Source organism: Cynocephalus volans, chromosome 12, assembly GCF_027409185.1.
Source record: "Cynocephalus volans isolate mCynVol1 chromosome 12, mCynVol1.pri, whole genome shotgun sequence".
Classification (NCBI taxonomy): Eukaryota; Metazoa; Chordata; class Mammalia; order Dermoptera; family Cynocephalidae; genus Cynocephalus; species Cynocephalus volans.
The window spans coordinates 87,602,622-87,621,747 of record NC_084471.1 but is presented as its reverse complement, the minus strand read 5'-3'; the positions used below and the strand labels follow the sequence as shown (position 1 = coordinate 87,621,747).

At 35.1% G+C, this 19,126-nt stretch overlaps 1 protein-coding gene across 4 annotated transcripts in view; it reads left to right on the top strand.

Moving 5' to 3' along the window:
- RASSF8 (Ras association domain family member 8) overlaps positions 1–19,126 on the top strand; it is a 120,914-nt gene that overhangs the window by 85,692 nt on the left and 16,096 nt on the right. For 3 of the 4 annotated variants that reach the window (XM_063075435.1, XM_063075433.1, XM_063075434.1), the window contains one exon: positions 13,874–14,079. In XM_063075435.1, coding sequence (XP_062931505.1) covers positions 13,977–14,079 — 103 coding nt within the window. In that variant the 5' untranslated portion in view covers positions 13,874–13,976. Of the gene's footprint in view, positions 1–12,453; positions 12,584–13,873; positions 14,080–19,126 lie in introns of those variants that run through there. The other variant, XM_063075432.1, reaches the window with a different exon arrangement.

Here is a 19,126-nt window from a genome sequence, read left to right as displayed (position 1 = left end):
TTACCAGTTTTCTAATGATTAGTGAAAGAGAGCCATGAAATAGCACATGTCATATAAAGCATGATTTAATTGATGTCAGAGTTCAGGGTTTTTCATGTTAAGTCTTTGAGATGTGGTCTCTGATCCCAGTTCTGAGCGCACTGACAGAAATTAAACCATCACAGAACTTGGCACTTGGCACTAGACATATGCCTCAAATTATCTCTGGAGGGCCACAAAGTAGACTGGGACCCTAACAGAGGATATAACTGCAAAACAGATGGCTTTTTATGTTTCTTTTTTATAATACTGTGGCAAGAAATAGAACCCAGTGGTATATTATTTTTATATTTCTTATTTAAGAGATTTTATACCAGTAAAGTCAAATTGTAAGGTCCCATATTGTTCCACTCTCCATAAACATTTAAGAAAATTAGCAAGACCACACATAGTTTTTTCTTATACTAATAATAACTCATTTTATGGTATGACTGACTGTTTTAACTAGGGTTCTTTACGAGAGCAGCTCCCTCTACATCTTCTGTACTGGGCACTTAATTTATTTCAATATATGTAAATTTTAATCATTTAATTTTAGTTTTCTGTATAATCTAAGTAAATATTATTCCAAACATTGGCTCTGCTAACACCTGTGTATGTGACCTTAATCCAGTGATATAGTCTGGCTATGCCTTGGTCTTCTACGAGTATGTTCAATGAAGCGAGTGGACTGGTTGATGGCCAGTGGGTTGCTAGCTATGAAAGGTGAGATTACCTTAGCCGCTTGGTTGCAGTGAGCTGGAGAAAGCACCATCCTGTGCCCGTCCCTCTCTGACATCGCTAGGCATGAGGAGTCCACAGCTTCCTTAGCCCCTTCACCAGGTACAGCCAGATGTATTCTGTGGTGGGGCTGGCTTGCGATTTGGGAAGAATATGGTAAGGCCAGAATGGTAGAGAAGAAAGACTTATGTGCTGAGAAGAGTGGCAGTTGTGTGGAATGGTGGCATCCCAGTTAGAGTTGACTCAGGGCTATTACCACTAGAGAATTGTCAGTTTCGATATGCCACTTACTGATGGGCATAAGGAACTGGCTTCCAGTGAGGGCTACAAGGGCCACAGGAGGCCTTGACCTCAGCTGAATTGTATGTTTCTCTTTGTTGGTCGTTGTTCATTTCCATCACTTTCGTGGCATTCCTTCGTAGCTACCAAGTGACCATTATCTCATGCCACCCATGGCTCTCTGGCCTCTCTCTGTGCCCTCTTCTCTTGTCATCTCTTTCAAGGTCTGATGTTTCAACCTTAAAATCCCAAGCAAAAACCTGCCTTATTTTTTCTTCTGTCAGCTAGAAGTCAAAGAAGAACTCAGTCTAACAAGCATGCTCTGTGTTTCCATGGGGTATTACAATATTTTTACAAAAAGTAACTTGGGAGGAATAGGGAAGAAATGACTTTTTCATAATGTAAGTTAGTATATTTGACTGGAAAGAAGAGTTATTTTGAAGCAAAGCTGATCTGAGACTAGCCTGGGTTATTGAAAACATGTTTTCTAAAATGGGTAATTGTAAAGATTTTGATTTTTCTTGAATTATAATTATTACATGGAAATTCTATATTTCTACTCAGAGCTTTAATTGACAGGCCAAAATTTACCCACATTGTTGATTCCGGAATAAGTGCCATCCTTTAGTTACACTGCAGAGTACTGTGCTCCCAAAAGGTTTTTGATACTGTTTTATGAACTGTTTGGATAATGCCTGTGGATATGGGAGAAAAGTCTTTTCCAAAGTCATAGATGAGTTTAACATCATATATAGTTTAGAAAAATGTAATTGTCAATTAGCTGTCTGGAGATGGGCTTTGAATAAGAAAATCAACTGAAGGTAATAACACTAAATAAAAAGTAATACTAAATAAAAAGTAAAGTTACTAGTTTTATTCATTTTAAGAGTTTATTTTAAGGGAAAAGGCATTTCTTAATAGAAGAATCAGTATTATCAGTAACTTTTACTTGATTCATAGCATGTTTTATATTAGATGTGATTGAAATTTTTTAATATGAATTATCATTTCTACTTTTCGTTTAAAATTTTCAAGTGTGTTGGCTGTTCTTAAATTCTTGGTATAACTAATAAAATGTCTTTATTTTCATTTGTTCTTGCTAATATAAGTGTTTCCCAAATTTGTTTTCCTGTTGATTTTATTTTTTCAAAACAATGAAGACATTTATTATTTTCACATAAGGGAAGACCTGGGATGGGACAGCTTCAGGGTTCTCAGTTTAAGGGGTCCAGGACATCAGTGAAGATCCAGGTTCTTTCCATGACTCCCGCTTCAGTGTTTTCTGCATTGCAAGATGTCTGCCGTGAATCCAGGCATCTCATCAAACAGGATAACATCCAACAGAAGTACAGGAAATATCTTTTTTGTCCCCTCCCTTTTTTTCCTCCCAATTTTATTTATATTTATTCTTATGGGGTACAGTTTGAATACATGCACATACCACACAATGGTTCACTTAGGATAGGTAACATAGTTCTGTACCATTAGTCCACCATTTTTCCTCCCCACTCCCCACCCCCTCATGGCTTCTAGTAACTATTATTCTACTCTACTTCTATGAGAACTATTTATTTTTTATTTTTTTATAATCCACGTATTAGTGAGATCATGCGGTATTTGTCTTTCTGTACGTGATTTACTTCACTTCACATGATGGTTTCCGGTTCCATCCATGTTGCTGCAAATGGTAGGATATCATTTCTTTTTGTTGCTGAATAGTATTCTATTGTGTATATATACTACGGTTTTTTTAATACTTGATCTGTTGATGGGCGTTTAGGTTGATTCTGTCTCTTGGCCATTGTGCATAGCATTGCAATGAACATGGGAGCGCAGGTGTCTTTTTGATGTATTGATTTCATTTCCTTTGGGTATGTACCCAGTTGTGGGATAGCTTGGTCATAAGGTAGATCTACTTTTAGTTCTCTGAGGAAACTCCATACTGTTTTCTACAGTGACTGTACCAATTTACATTCCCACCAACAAAATAGGAGAGTTCTCCTTTCTCAACATCCTTACGAGCATTTGTTATTTTCTGTTTTGTTGATAATAGCCATTCTCACTGGGGTGAGATGATATCTCATTGGGGTTTTAATTTGCATTTCCCTGGTGGCTAGTGATTTTGAGCATTTTTTCATGTGCTTTTTGGCCATTTATATGTCTTTTGAGAAATGAACTGTCTTTGCAGGTCCTTTGCCCATTTTTTAATTGGGTAATTTTTTTTGCAGTTAAGTTGTTTGAGTTCCTTATTAAGATTCTGGTATTAGTCCCTTATCTGATGTGTAGTTTCAAAACACTTCTTCCTATTTTGTAGGTTGTCTTTTCACTTTGTTGATAGTGTCCCTTGCTGTGCAGAAGCTTTTAGTTTGATGTAGTCCCATTTGAATTTATCCATTTCTTCTAGGTTTTCTAGTTGCTTCCATAAAGTTGATTGAAATAGTCTTTTATCCTTTGTATGGCTGTGGTATCAGTTGTAATGGCTCCTTTTCCATTTCTGATTTTATTTATTTAAGTCTTCTCTCTTTTTTCTTTGTTAGCCTAACAGCTAAAGGTTTCTTGATTTTTATCTATTCCAAAAACCAGCTCTTTGTTTCATCGGTCTTTTGTATTGTTTTATTAATCTCTAATTCATTTATTTCTGCTTTGACCTTTGTTATTTCTCTCCTTCTACTGATTTTGGATTTCGTTTGTTCTTACTTTTCTAGTTCCTTGAGATGTAATGTTAGGCTTTTTGTTTGAAGTCTTCTTTTTTGATGTAGTCATTTATTGCAATAAACTTCCCTCTTAGCACTGCTTTTGCTATATCTCATAGGTTCTGATAAGTTGTATTTTCACTTTCATTTGTCTCCATGAATTTTTAAATTTCCTTTTTGATTTCTTCTTTGACTCATTTGTTGTTTAGAAGCATATTGTTTAATTTCTATGGATTTGTACAGTTTCTAGTGTCCTTTTTGTTGTTGATTTCTAGTTTTATCCCATCGTGGTCAGACAAGGTAGTTGATATGATTTCAGTTTTTTAAAATTTTTTGATACTTGTTGTGACCTAATACATGGTCTGTTCTAGAGAATGTTTCATTTGCTGCTGAGAAAAATGTGTGTATTCTGCAGCTGTTGGATGAAATGTTCTATAAGTATCCATTAGGTCAAGTCATGCTATAGTAGAGATTAATTCTGATATCTCCTGGTTAATTTTATGTCTAGATAATCTGTCCTCTTCTGAAAGTGAGGTATTAAATTCTCCAATTATTGTTGCATTGGAGTCTATTTTCCCCCTAGGTTTAATAGTAATTGCTTTATATATAACTGGGCTCTTTCAAGTTGTGTGTATACATTTAGAATTGTTATATCTTCATGTTGAATTGATCTCTTCATCATTATATAATGACCTTCCTTATCTTTTTTTACTTTCCTTGGCTTGAAGTCTATTTTATATGATATAAGTATATCTACTCCTGCTCTTTTCTGGTTTCCATTTGCATGAAATATCTTTTTGTATTCCTTCACTTTCAGATGGTATGTGTCTTTATAGGTAAAGTAAGTTTCTTATAAGCAGCATATTGATGGTTCTTTCATAATCCATTGAGCCATTCTGTCTTTTAATTGGGGCATTTAATCCATTTACATTTAGAGTTATTATTGTTATACAGGGACTTGTTACTGCCGTTTTGTTACTTTTTTCCTGGCTGTTTTGTTAATTCATTTTTCTTTTTTTCCAATCGTATTGTCTTCCTTTGTGATTGAGTGGTTTTCTCTAGTGTATTTTGATTACTCGCTATTTTAGTCTGTCTCTTCTAAGTTTTTGTGTTATGGTTACTATGAGGCTTACAAAACACATGTTGTAGTTATAACAAATTATTTTAGACTAATAACAATTTAACTTTAATATCTAAGAAAAAAGAAAAAAACAAAGCCAACACTATGCTTTGGCATCATTCCCCTGAACTTTTTGACATTTTGTTTTTTTGAGTTACATCTTTTAATGATGCTTATCTCTTATATGGTTGTTGTATTTGTTGTTGTCTTGTTAGGTTTGTCCTTTAATCTTCATACTAAGGATGTAAATTTATTCACTACCTTTACAACACTGGAATTTTTTGAGGTTGTCTGAGAATTTACTTTACTGATGAGTTATATACCTTCAGATGTTTTCTTGCTGCTCCTTAGTGTCATTTTCTTTCAGACTGAAGAACTCACTTTAGCATTTCTTGTAAGGAAAGTCTAGTGCTGATGTCCCTTAGCTTTTGTTTGTCTGGGAATGACTTTATTTCTCCTTCATATTCAGTTAGTTTTGCCAGATACAGAATTCTTGGCTGATAGTCTTTTTCCTTCAGCACCCTGAATATATTATCCCATTCTCTTCTGGCCTGTAGGGTTTCTACTGAGAAATCTGCTGAGAGATGTATTGGGGCTCCGTTGAATGTTGTGTGTTTCTTTTCTCTTGCTGCTTTCTGTATTCTTCCTTTGTCTTTAGTTTTTCATCATTTGATTTTGATGTATCTTGGGGTATTCCCCTTTAGATTGAATTTGATCAGCAACCTCTGAGCATCGCGTATCTGGATGTTGTCTTCTTTCTCCATGCTTGGGAAGTTTTCAGCCATTATTTCCATGAATCTGCTTTCTACATCTCTTCCTTTTTTCTATCCTTTGGGTTTGCCAATTATGTGAAGGTTATTTTGTTAGAAAAATTTAAAATTAATTCTTTCAGTAGCCTATTTTGCCTTTGAAATAGTACCTGCTTATTGCACCAGCCTCACTATTAATCAAATGCTCACTCTCTTGCTTCTATAACTGTGCTTGCTTATCATATTAGCTACTGCACTAGACACATAAATGCCGAGAAAATGAAACTTAAAAAACCCGAAAGAGTACACCTATAGAAACTCTGTAAAACCTAAGCTCAGGGCTCAGGTCTTGGAGCTCTAGTTCATCTGGGCCCATTGGTGTAATAAAATACCTGACTCTCCAACCCTCTGAGTGCCAACCACTTCTCTGTTGAGTCCGTTCCATAACAATTTAACTTGAGGGAGTCCTGTATTTGCTGTATTTCTGTTTCTTTCTTTCTTTTTTTTTTTTTTAATTCTTTTTTTCTTTTTGCTCCTCTGATTGGATAATTTCATATGTTGCATCATCAAGCTCACTGATTCCTTCCTCAATTTGATTAAGTCTGCTGTTGGATCTTTCTATTAAGTTTTTCAGTTCAGATCATGTATTTTTTATTTCTAGAATTTTTTTTTAATTGATTCAATTTATTTGTCAAGTTTCTCATTCTGCTCCTTGCTTGTTTTCCGGATACCATTCAATTTTCTATCTGTATTTTCTTCTGACTCCCTGAACGTCCTTGAGAGGGTTATTCTGAATTTTATGCCAGACATTTCATAGATCTGATGTTTCTATGTGTCCATTGCTAGTGCTTTGTTTGTTTCCTTTGGAAGCAACATATTTTTTTATTTTTTCTCAATCTTTGTGTCTTTACGCTGGTGCCTAGGCATTTGAGGAGACTGCTACCTCTTCTAGGTTTCTTAGGTATTCTTTGGTGGTGTTGGACTTTTACTTATTAATATCAGAGTTTTGTCTCTATTTTTGTTGTTTTTGTTTTTGTTTTGTTTTTTCAGTTCTGTGTTGGATTATTACTACCACCACCAAATTCTGCAGTGGAACTAATTTGTGGTCCTTTGGTTAATTCCAAAATTGGCGGAAACTTCCTGTGGGGACCAGCACTTGAGCCCTGTGGTTGAGCTGAATTGCCTCTTTGCTGCTGCTTATGTAGGGAAGGATTTTTGTGTGGATCAGATTTTAATTGTTGGCCTTTTAATCACTTCTGGGTCTTGTGAGGTCGGATACACCTGTGCTCTGTGGAAATTCTGGCCCCCTGCAGTTCTTTTGCCCTGATCAGTCTTCACAGAATGGGCCTGTGCCCATCAGAGAGCAGATCAGCTGCCCACACTGTGCCCTAATATTCCCCAGTGGGAGAGCCACCCTGCGCCCACACCACAAATGCTTCCATCCCTTGTGATGAATCACCAGCCCCTGGGTGGCTCCTTTCTTAGGTCATCTGTGGCCCCTTCCTTCTATGTGGGTCCACAGGAACCCTGTCAGTGGTCTCACTGGCCTGGAGGCTGGCACTCCAAGGCCTTCTTCTCACCTGCAATCTCTAAACAACTTCATGCAAAGGGCTCAGCTGCAGCTTTTGACCAATGCTCAAAATGGTTAGAATGGTTCCTTCTCCTTCTCTGTGCGGCTTTGCTCACCTTCACGAACTCTGTGGTCTCTCCTCCTCTTCTCTCAGCTCCAGCTGTCCTAGGTTTGCAGTCTTTGCTTTTCGACAGTTGTAAATTGATCAGTTGTGAGGGAGAGCAATGCTGAGGACTGTCTATTCTGCCATCTTGATCTCCTGTTCTTTTTTTCTTCCATATGAAAGAAGTTTATAATTTGTAAAGTTAGAATTTTTATTTCCATATGCCAAACTAACTTTGTGTGCCAAGCCCCATACTAATTAATTTTTAAAAGACATTATTATATTTCTCAAAAATGCCACTTGGGAAGTTATGCACTTAAATCATACAGTAAGTAGTAGTACTCAGAATTTGAACCTTGGTGCATGCTGTTTCCATTAATTAACATTGCCTTGAAAAAAAATGGCTTATTCCAGAAAGTAGTTTTTAATAGTGTGAACTTAAAGAAATGCAGGAAGAAGCTTTATTTTGTATTTGAGACAGGAGTTCAAATTAACATCCGTGTTCTAACATATTTTGTTTCTGACTCTATAGAAATAAAGCTGAATGTAATTTTCTAGAAAGTAGAAGTAATAATTTGTTGATGCCGAAAAACAAATCTGTCCATCAGACATTCATTTGCTGGCATGTGTTCTTATCATTAATTCTTTGAATTAAAACTGTAATTTCTTAGCATGATTTAGTTGGGTTTTCTTTTCTTTCTGCTGGAATGGCAAGTTTGTACATATTGTCTGATTATTTATTGATAGAAATTTCCAGGAGATTATAGATGAGATTTCTTTGAGTAATTTAGGCCATTTAAAAAGCATTTGGGCATAGTGAATCCTTTTGGAGAAATCTGGCATTACTTATTCTTTAGTTTCTTTATTCGTCCAATTTTTGAATGTATTTCCCTAAATTACTAGATTTGTAGCTTTGGGAAAGTTATTTAAGCTCTCTGAACTCAGTTTTCTCATGTTTAAAATGAGGCTAATGATATCTAACTCGATGAATTGTGTTGTGAGGAATAAAGGAAACAATTCATGGTGCCATTTGTTGGCATAGTTGCAGAATAGTAACTTGAGCATGTAATATTTGGAAATGTTAAATCATTGGATGAATTTGAATGCTGTCACCTGAGGATGATGAATAGTGGAGGAAAGGAGCATGGGTTTATTCAATTTAACAAATAATATGCACAGATTGCTTAGAATTGTGAACTTTTAAAAACATGCAATCTAAGAAGAAATCCTTTGATTTAGGCAAATCTCTAAAAGGAAAAATATAAAACCCATCTTTTGGAGAGATGAATTAATGGTGGCAATGAAGACTTTTCACATAAGGGAAAAGCTAGGCTCTTTTAAATTTTCTCACTGATTCTATATTGTCCTTACAAGTAAAACTTTAAATAGCGTATCCATCACCACTTCTAGGTACTTCAATATGCATTAACAGTCTGGCAGATGTTTCTCATTTTATGTATTGGCATATTTTTCAAAAATTGGTAATTTTTATCCTATAGTTCAATGGAATATTTGATAAGCATTATATCCCTTTCCACATACCACTTCCCCATGCCAAATCACTGAGTAAGTTTAACAAAGTTTAACAAGTTTAACCAGTTTCTGTGCTATGGAGTATCAGAACCTTTATCTTGCTGTGCACTGTTTATCTCACAGAGACCATATGTAATAAAATGTTTCCCAAAATTGTTATACTATGGAACAGTATTTTCCCCATGGTGCATCTCACAGGACTGCTGTTCTTAAGAACTCATTCTGGGAAGTGCATTATAATTTATATCGCTAAGGTCCTCTTCCTTAGCACTGGTTTTAATACTGTACCTTTTTATAACAATCCACTGTCTGACGTACCATTTGCAGAGCTGCATTAAAACAAAATAATGAGTTTACTAAAAAATTTATGTGCAACTGGGTTTTCAAAATACAGAACCTGGAGTGTCATGAACTTGTATCACCTGCATACTGCAGTTCAGGGGTAGGTAACCTATGACTGGTGTTTGACGAAGTTTTTTGAAAACAGCTACCTGTATTTAACATATTCTGTTTTCTTACCCCCTGCTTTCCTTCCTAATATTTTTTGCCCTTAGTATTTCACTCTCTCTTCTCATTTTGTCACATTGTACATAATCCTATTGTATCCTTCAGGTTGTTTTTTTCATTTTTCATTCCTCTCCCATCTCCACAGGAAACAGGCACCCATAGATACTTTTTTCTTTACCTTAGTAATTCTTTGAACACTAAAAAATTAATACTTTTTTTGGTTGGTAACAATTGTTCTGTGTAACTTCATTTAATTCCCACCTCAGATTAGTTTTAGGATGCGGTAAACTAAACTCCCTTTAGTTTTTGACCACTTTTTTACACAAAGGAGAATTTGTACCTGATTATTAATATTTCTAATGACTACCATTCAGTATATACTGTGTTCATCATGCTGAATCTCTTTCTCTGTGATGCTGAAAGAGCTAGTGGCTTGTATCAGTACTTGATTTAATTAAAGTAACCAGGCTGATTGCGAAGATTTTATTATAGTCCAACATATCTGTATACTGTTTTAAAAAGAATGCTCGGATATGCAATAACCTCAGATCTTGAGCAAAACTAGCAATGAAAGAAGTGTAAAAATCGGCCACAACACCCATATGCTTGCCTCTGGTGTCCAGGGAGTAATGGAATTTACTCAACAGCTTGATGGTTGCCATTGCAAGGAAGTTATACTCTTTAAAAATATACAGTCGCTTCTTATGTTAGTTATGTTCCATAAGGTCAACATGAACACTGAATTAGCAAATACAGAACCATTGTTCCTAGGGGACATACAGGGTTAGTTTCCTGTGAGCCTCTGGTCGCAATTTGGTTAACTGAGCAATACATGACCTTGTTTTATGTGTTTTTCTATTTAAAGAAAATATATATTTAATTATTACCTTACTTAATATGTATTGTTGATTCATTAACATTCAACTCATGGTCAATAGCACTATACCTCATGCCTGAACAAAGCTTACCTGACATATATTTTTCTCCATAAGTCACATCACAGTTGTCTTACATCAGAAATACTAGACAGCACTTCAAGACTATGCTTACAGGCCATTTTAAACAGTGAAATTACTAGTAAAAAGTGCAAAAAAACATGGCACCAAATAGACTGGGGGAAAGGCACTTGTTGACAGTATGAGAGCTAAAGCAAGATGACAGAGTGTCACCTTGTTCAATCTCAGCTAGGAACATGTATGTCAGCAGCTCAGAATTTTCACTACTCTGTACGTGTCCATGAATAAACATGGAATTAGTACGAGTATTGATTTTGGGGGTTGCAAATGAATTTTAGCAAGTAGGCAAATTCACAAATACGGAATCTGCAAATAATGAGGATTGACTGTAATTGCTTTATTAAAGCACTGGTCTTGAGGGAATATGTCTCCACAAATGCAGATGCTTATTAATTCCACTAGGCTTTTACAGCAATAAATGGTTCTTAGCTAAAGAACATTTGCTCCCTGGTAGTATGTTAACGAAAAAACCTAGTTCTTTGTTACAGAAAGTATTAAAATAATAGTGACTTGAATATAGAAACCTCATAATGAAAACAATATCTGAACTATATTAATACCCTTGCAGCAGAACTTTATCTTGTCACTGTGTCCATGGAAAAATTTATTCCAAATTCCAGCTGGAATGCCTGAGTCCTTTTGCTTCCAGGGCTCATAGTTCCAGTGATGACTGATCCACCATACACACCTGCAGTGTAGGACTTCCATTTTCCCCTAAAGTTCTGGGTGTGATAATAGAGCTATAGGAGCTGGACTCTGGAGGGTATGAAGGAAAGAACAAGGTTACAGCTCTCAGAGGTGAGTGGTAGGGGCTTCTTCTGTGAAGATGGAGAGACAGGTTATTCAAATCACTCTCATGCATAATGCCAGGATTTTTAGGGAAGCCAGGGATGATTGTCAGTATAGCCTGACTGAAGGAAGCCACGTTCTCCTAGAAACAGTGGCCCTGCTGGATATAAAATTGGGGGCAGGATATTCCATTGATCTGATCCATTTCCTACCCTCTTTAAGGTTTCAGGTTTGAAAGATATTATCAGTGGTGTTCAAACAAAAATGCACATGCTGGTTATCTCTGTGTGATGAGCTGTGGAAGGAAGTCTCTGATCAAGAAGATGAATATCTTGCAAGTTTATATGAACTAAGCAGTATTATTTATGTTAAATGTTTTCCTACAAGATTACCATATTCTGTAATATTTAACAAATATACATGTGTTTTATGTTCATTTGTATTCGTTTAATGATTAAAAGTTTAAGTGAAACAATAATAATTCAGAAAGGAAAATATGTGGCAATATGAAACCTAAAAAGGAGTATAGAACTTATATGAGGTATGTAAAATAGATGTATAGAAACAGAGAATAGAATAGTGGTTGCCAGCAGCTGGGGCAGGAAGAAATGGGCGATTACTGTTCAGGGCTGTAAAGTTTCAGTTCTACCCAATGAGTAGGTCATAGAGATCTGCTGTACTTGTGCTTGTAGTTAACAGTACTGTATTGTGCACTGAAAAATTTGTTAGTATGGATAGATCTCATGTTAAACATTATTCCACAATTTAAAAAAAAAGCCTCATAGGTTTCTTTTAAAAGACAGTTTTCTTTGGGAGGAGGGGAGCTTTTAATGAGATCTACAGCCTTTCTTGGTAGATTTCCCAAGTTTAAGATCTTTTAGTGAAAAATAAGAGACTGAATATTAAGTAGACTGAAATCAGCTTTTTTAACTTGATAAGGCAGTTATTAATGTTTGACCATTTTTTGACACCTTAGTTTTATCCCAAGAAAGAATAATACATGGTCTGTTTTTAGTAAATAGTGTGCCTAGCAGAGAAGGAAGCAAGTCTTTTAAGTAAGAACTCTTGTGTTTCCTTAAATGTTCCCTAGATTGACTGGGGGACAGCAGCATATAAAATTCTTATTTGAATTTAGAGTGCAGACCAGCCTGTTAAAGGTTGGAGAAGTCTAGCTGTAAAAGAGCTTGTTTAACTTCATTTCCTAGATTTTTTACATTTCTTCAACTTTGGAATCCTTCTTTTTCAGGAACTTTCCATCTCACAGGACCTCAGAACTGAGGAACACAGTTATGAGAATCAGCTAGTCACTGGCAAGGTGGCCCTTTCTCTGTTCATGTATGGATTTTGTGCAGTTTCCTTGGCCCTGCATCATAGTCAGAGAGCTAAAGCAGCACACTGGAAAATTAACATTCAGTCCTTTCTTGTCTGCAGCAGGATGAAAATGTTTGTACCTTCTCTGGAGAAAGTAATTAAGTTTTTTCTCCTTCATCTTGCATGTGTTCTGACTCATCTACTCAGGTGACCAGGTGGCCCAGAATAGTCTTAGGTTCTTTAAGAGAATGTACAAGGGACTAAGCTACTGTTGTAGTAAATACGATTTTATAAGAAACATGATGAGTATTTTTAAATAAGCTTTTTAATGTCATTAATCCTGTATAGTAAACCTGTAAACCATTAAAATGTTCTTTTAATTAAATCAATGTTTGTTACATCTCATAAATTTTAACATTTTTTTGAAAACAACAAAGAAATAGGAAGACTGCAAAATAATGGACAAACAAAATAAATCGTAGATTGATTAAAAATATAACATAGGAAGAGTTGAGATTTTAAAAACCCACAAGAAAAAGAATTGTGTGTAATTGATTTTTAGCAGGCTAACAACATTCTAATCAGTAGAAGAAATCGAGGCATTTGGATTGACTATATGAGAATGTAAAAATTTCCGGTTGGCATGTAATGCAGACAAATAAAAAGTCAGACAGTAGGCAAACACAGCAGGTATAACACAGGGTTGAGGTTTATATTACTTGAATAACTCTTACAATTAAAGAAAATTATCAAACCCAGTTAAATGAGAAAAGGACAAGCAGTTCTTACAAGGGGAAATTGTCAGCCATCAAAGAAATTCGTTTTTTAATCTAAGATTTTTGCACGCCTGTCTTCCTGCTGTGCTTGGTGAAGATTTCAGTGGTGAAGATGACACTCAGTCCTGTAGGGGAAGAGAGGGAGACAAGGAACGCAGTAAACAAAAAAATGAAATTGAGTTTTATACCTTGAAAACTGTTATTTTAAATTGCTAATATTCAGTGCTGGCAAGGCTATGGAAATTGGTTAAATTACTTTTGATCCTTTCAATGACAGAAACTTATTTTTCTTTTGTTTTTTTAACCTCAAAAATTATCCTAATGAAATAATTTTTTTAAAAAGAGACAGCAGAATATACTGAGCAATAGGGTTTGGTAAAGTAATCAGGAATTTTTAATCCAATGGAGCGTGACTTAATGATTGAAATTATTTTGAAAGTAATAGTAACATGCAACTATGTCAGGATAGGTGGCTACAGTTGCATTTGGGCTTCTGGATTCAGTTCTGTAAAATAAATAAACGTGGATTTTAATGATAGTAGGATTATGATATATTAAAATTTGTTTTGTTTTATTTAATAATATTTGTTACTAGAAGAAACAATATTTATTACTAGAAGAAACATTAAGATTCATTTTATTAAAAATAATGTTTTTTCACTTTTCAGCTGACTACACAGACTCTGCCTTCTCCGTGTTCCCGTAGCCAGAGACATGACCTGACACCCTGATGACCGCTCTCAGGGCCCTTGGGTGACTGGCTGGTGCAACATGGAACTTAAAGTATGGGTGGACGGAGTTCAGAGGATTGTTTGTGGGGTCACTGAAGTCACAACATGCCAAGAGGTTGTAATAGCCTTAGCTCAAGCCATAGGTAAGTGAACTCTATAAGAGTCTGAGAAAAAAGTACTTTATGCTTCCTTTGGGTGGGTGGGGGGGGAGTGTTTTAAATATAGGTCTCTAGTGGATTTTGTTTATTTGGTTCCATAATAAATTTCATAGGCAAACTCTTATTTTTCCCATTTGCCTGTGTTTAGGTAAATTCATAATGGTGCTTGATCTCTACCTACCAGATTTTACTAATCTTGAGTCTAGAGTCTGCACTGCCTTCTCCTCTCCTGTTGTTTATCCTAAACAATGATTTCTGGAACTAAAGATATTTTTTTGAGCCAAAACATAGATTTTCTAATTCCTAGAATCCCTCAATAGGAAAAATCCTATTTATTATTTATTTCTGAATACTTTTAGAAAAAAGATGCAGCAAATTAAATAACATGGTTCTTCATTAGGAAGCTAACCTGTACTTTTAAAATATTTTTATACAGTGGAGATGAAGTTGTCAAGTACCTGTTTTACTAGCCACATCTCCTGGCTCCACCTTACTCTCCTGCCATGTTTTAACTTTTCTTCTAATTTAAGTTTATCTTTATCATAGTTTGTACATGTTTACTAGTTTGCCTTATATCCTTTTTAAACATGTTGAGAGCATAAACACCTGCATCAATAAAACCAGTAATGTGGGTTAAAGTTTATATTTGCATCTTAAATCTGTTTAGCAAGCATGTGTTAAGAGGAGACTGTGTGTCCAGCACCGTGCTAGGTGCGCAGTGCCTTTTTGTCTTCGAGTTCCTTATCACAGGTTTATGTAGTGCTAGTTGGCATTGGAAGCATGTCAAGTTAGCTCAGGATTGAAACAAGTCACACTGTTGCCAAGGCACCTCAGCTTGGTGGGTGATTGTGCCACCTGCACTGTGTCAGGTGCACTGTTAGAAGTTGATGATACGAAGATAGAGGCTTTCTTCTAAAACTGGTTTCTTTTGATTTTTCCTTAAATACTATATAACACACTAATATAGTAAAGCAATGCTGAAAAGATTTCCTTGCATTTGGGACTATCATATTTGGAGACTTGTTTAATTATTAAAGAGGGGGAAATTAAGGCATTTAATTATATTTTATATTCTTTTGTACAAACTTAGTCATTGCTCTCTTAAGAGCCTCACATAATTTATTTGAATTAAACTATACAGCTTTTTTTTTTCTTAATGAAGACTAGGGTTATTCATTGTCAAACCTAACTTTCCTTGTTATATTTGGGAATCAAGCCATAGGCAGTGCTAAAAAAAAAGGGGGGGGGTAGTTTTTGTGAAAGCCAAAGTGGTTGAGTAGTGCTCTAAGCTCTATCTGTCCATATGGTAACCACATTTTCTACACAGAATTTCAAAGGGGAAAATGCCCAGATGTACCCCTATGAGTTTATCCGTTTGGACTAAAGAGTGTACTTATTTGTGAACAAGCTAAAAAGAAGTTTTAACTGAATTTGCTCTCCCATTTTTGCTTTCTCAATAACTCAACCCAAAACCTGTTTTGAAAGTTGACGACTTGGATACAGATATTTTATGATATTCCTCCAAACTTGGCTAAATAATTCTTTTTCTGTATCATAAATATTTTATTGAATGCAAAATTCATCTGAGAGATAACTCAACTGACAACTAGCTGAGAGCTGTTGATTCATTGTGCTGTGCCATAAGATTTTCTCAGTATCAAATTCAACATGCTTTCAATATATACTGAATATTTATCTATGTTGTAATAAGAGTTATTGAAATGAAATACTTATGCAATTTTTATAGTATTTTAACCTTATTTCTATTATAAGAAATAATACAGGGTTTATTAACTAGAGAAAATTGCTGCAGTAACTAACAACCCCAGAATTTCCATGGCTTAACAAAGTAAACATTTAGCTGTACTATTAGTAGAATATGGACTGACTGAGCAAAACCACAGATGTTTGTAAATAATTTATAATAAATCAACTTATAGACAGATTTCTTGCGTTTAAGTGTACATTTTTGCCTCATGGGGCCAAAATACACACACACACACACACACACACACACACACACACACACGTATGTGTGTGTATGTGTGTGTGTGTGTATATATATCATAGAGTAGAGGTTATTAAGTTTTTCTGGATAGTTAAAAGTATTTTTAGGAAACCACAGAAACTATCAAAATGGTTTACTATGAAAATATGTATACGAGTTGTCAATCTGAAAAACCATATGACAGCTAATATTTTCTGTCTTAGTGCTACTGATCAATCAAATCAAATTAGAAAAGAGTTACAAACAGAATGTTGAAAGTATCTAATATATATAGAGAGAAATTCTATACTGATCTTTGACTATCTCGAGAGATTATATTTAGGTGATAGATGTAGGACACGTTCTCAGATTATAACAGATAGAATAAATAAAAGTGATGAAACCATGATTAAAACACTTTATTGGCATGAAGTGGTTAAACTACCCAGCAAGAGTGCACTTTGTGTTTGGTTACTATATATGCTGGGCTTTCTGAAACATTCCCAATTTAAATATTGTACCTTGTTTCCCCTGTATACTCTCCCAGAAATGTCATTATTTCAGAGTTCACACTGCTTCTCAAATGTGTAAGTGAAATAGCCTCTGACAGATCATCTGTTTGAAGTTATAAGTAGAGAAAATGCATTTGCTTTTACAATATCCCAAACCAAAAATATTAAAAGGATGAATTTCTGCCCTCAAGCAGCTTAGAGCTTAACACAGAAATAAAGTCCAGCAAATAAAAGATTAGAGAGGAAACAAGGAGGAAAAAATCAAGGAGATTGAAGGAAAGGGTTTCCGATCCACAGTACTTTGATACCTGGTGCCATTTAAAGTACCAACGGTTCAGAATTTTTCTCTATTCCCACTTATGATCCTTTTCCCATATCTCCTTCAACTGGGGCCAGAGCAAGTATTCAGTATACACAAAGTGATTGGGGCTAGGGCCCAAAGTGGAGTGGACTGTTCCTACAGAGCTATGTATTCTTTTTTTAAATAACAGTTTTATTGTAATATGTTACATATTATAAAATTTTCCTTTTTTCAATGTGCAATTCAATGATTTGTAGTATATTCATGAGCTGTGTAACAATTACCACTATCTGATTACAGAATGGTTTTTATCACTTCAAAAAGAAACCAATTCTTTTTGGTATGGGGTGGTTTTGATTTGCATTTCCCTGATAGCTAATGATGTTAAGGATCTTTTTATGTGCCTATGGGCCATTTGAATATCTTCTTCGGACAAATGTCTATTTTAATCTTTTGCCCATTTTAAAATAAGGTTATTTATTTTTTTGTTGTTAAGTTCTAAGAGTTCTTTGTGTATTCTGGATACAAGTCCCCTATTAGATATATAATGTGCAAATATTTTCTCCTAATCTGTGTCTTTTCACTTTTTTGATAGTTTCCTTTGAAGCACAGAAGTTTTAAATTTTTATAAAGTCCAATTTACCTACTTTTTCTTTTGTCACTGGGCTTTTGGTGTCATATCATGACCAAGGTCATGAAGATTTACTCCTATATTTTCTTCTAAGAGTTTTATAGTTTTAATTCTTACATTTAGATTTATAAGCTATTTTGAGTTGATTTTTGTGTATGATGTGAGGTAGGAATGCAACTTCACTCTTTTGCATGTGGAAATCCAGTTGTTCCAGCACCATTTTTTGAAATGAATGGTTTTAGCAACTTTGTGGAAAATCAGTTGACCATAAATGTTAAGATTTATTTCTGGACTCTCAGTTTTATTACACTGACTTATATGTCTATTCTTATGCTAGCACCACACTTTCTTAATTATTGTAGCTCTGTAGTTGGTTTTGAAATCAGGAAGTATAAGTTCTCCAATTTTGTTCTTTTTATTTTTTTTTTCATTTTTATATTTCTTTTATTTAATCTCCTTAAAATTAGCCATAGTTTATTTTTTTAATTTTATTTATTTATTTATTCATTCATTCATTCATTCATTTATTGGTTGTGAATATTCATGGGGTACAAAGTAAATTGTCACAACTTGTGCCTAAGATGTGATGGCCAGATCCATTTTGGCAGCATGTCCATTACCCCAAATTGTGATTATACCCCATGTCCCCCAACAGTTATCCTCTCAATTATCCTTGACCTCCCTCCCCATCCCCCCTTTCCTTACTCCACTTTGTATCCCTAGTTAAGTTCTCTCCTTCTGCAAGTCCAATGCACCACCATGGTCTGTCTTTCCTTCCTTCTTTCTCTTAGCTCCACTTATGAGTGAGTACATATGGTATTTATCCCTCTGTGCTTTGCTTATTTCACTCAACATAAGTTTCTCCAAGCTCATCCATGTTGTTGCAAATGGAGGAATGTCATTCTTTTTTATGGCAGAGTAGTATTCCATGGTGTATATATACCACAGTTTCCTTATCCAGTCATCCATCAATGGACATTTAGTTGGTTCCATATCTTGGCTATTGTGAACAGAGCTGCGATGAACATAGGAGTGCAGGTATCCCTTCGACGTGATGATTTCCATTCCTTTGGGTATATACCCAGAAGTGGGATTGCTAGATTATATGGTAGCTCTATCTGTAGTTGTTTCAGAAACCTACATACTGTTTTCCATAGTGGTTGTACTAATTTACAGTCCCACCTGCAGTGTGGTAGAGTTCCCTTCTCTCCACATCCTCACCAGCATTTGTTATTCTGTCTTTTTGATTATAGCCAGTCTAACTGGGATAAGATAATATCTCAGTGTAGTTTTAATTTGCATTTCCCTGATGACTAGTGATGTTGACCATTTTTTCATGTACCTGTTGGCCATTTGTATGTCTTCCTTTGAAAAATGTCTGTTCAGTTTCTTTGCCCATTTTTTAATTGGGTTATTTGTTTTTTTTACTGTGTAATTGCTTAAGTTCCTTGTATATTATGGATATTAATCCCTTGTTGGATACATAGTTAGCATAAATTTTCTCTCACTCTGTAGGTTGTTGTTTCACTCTATTGATTGTTTCTTTTGCTATGCAGAAGCTTTTTAGTTTGATATGGTCCCATTTGTTTATGTTTTCTTTT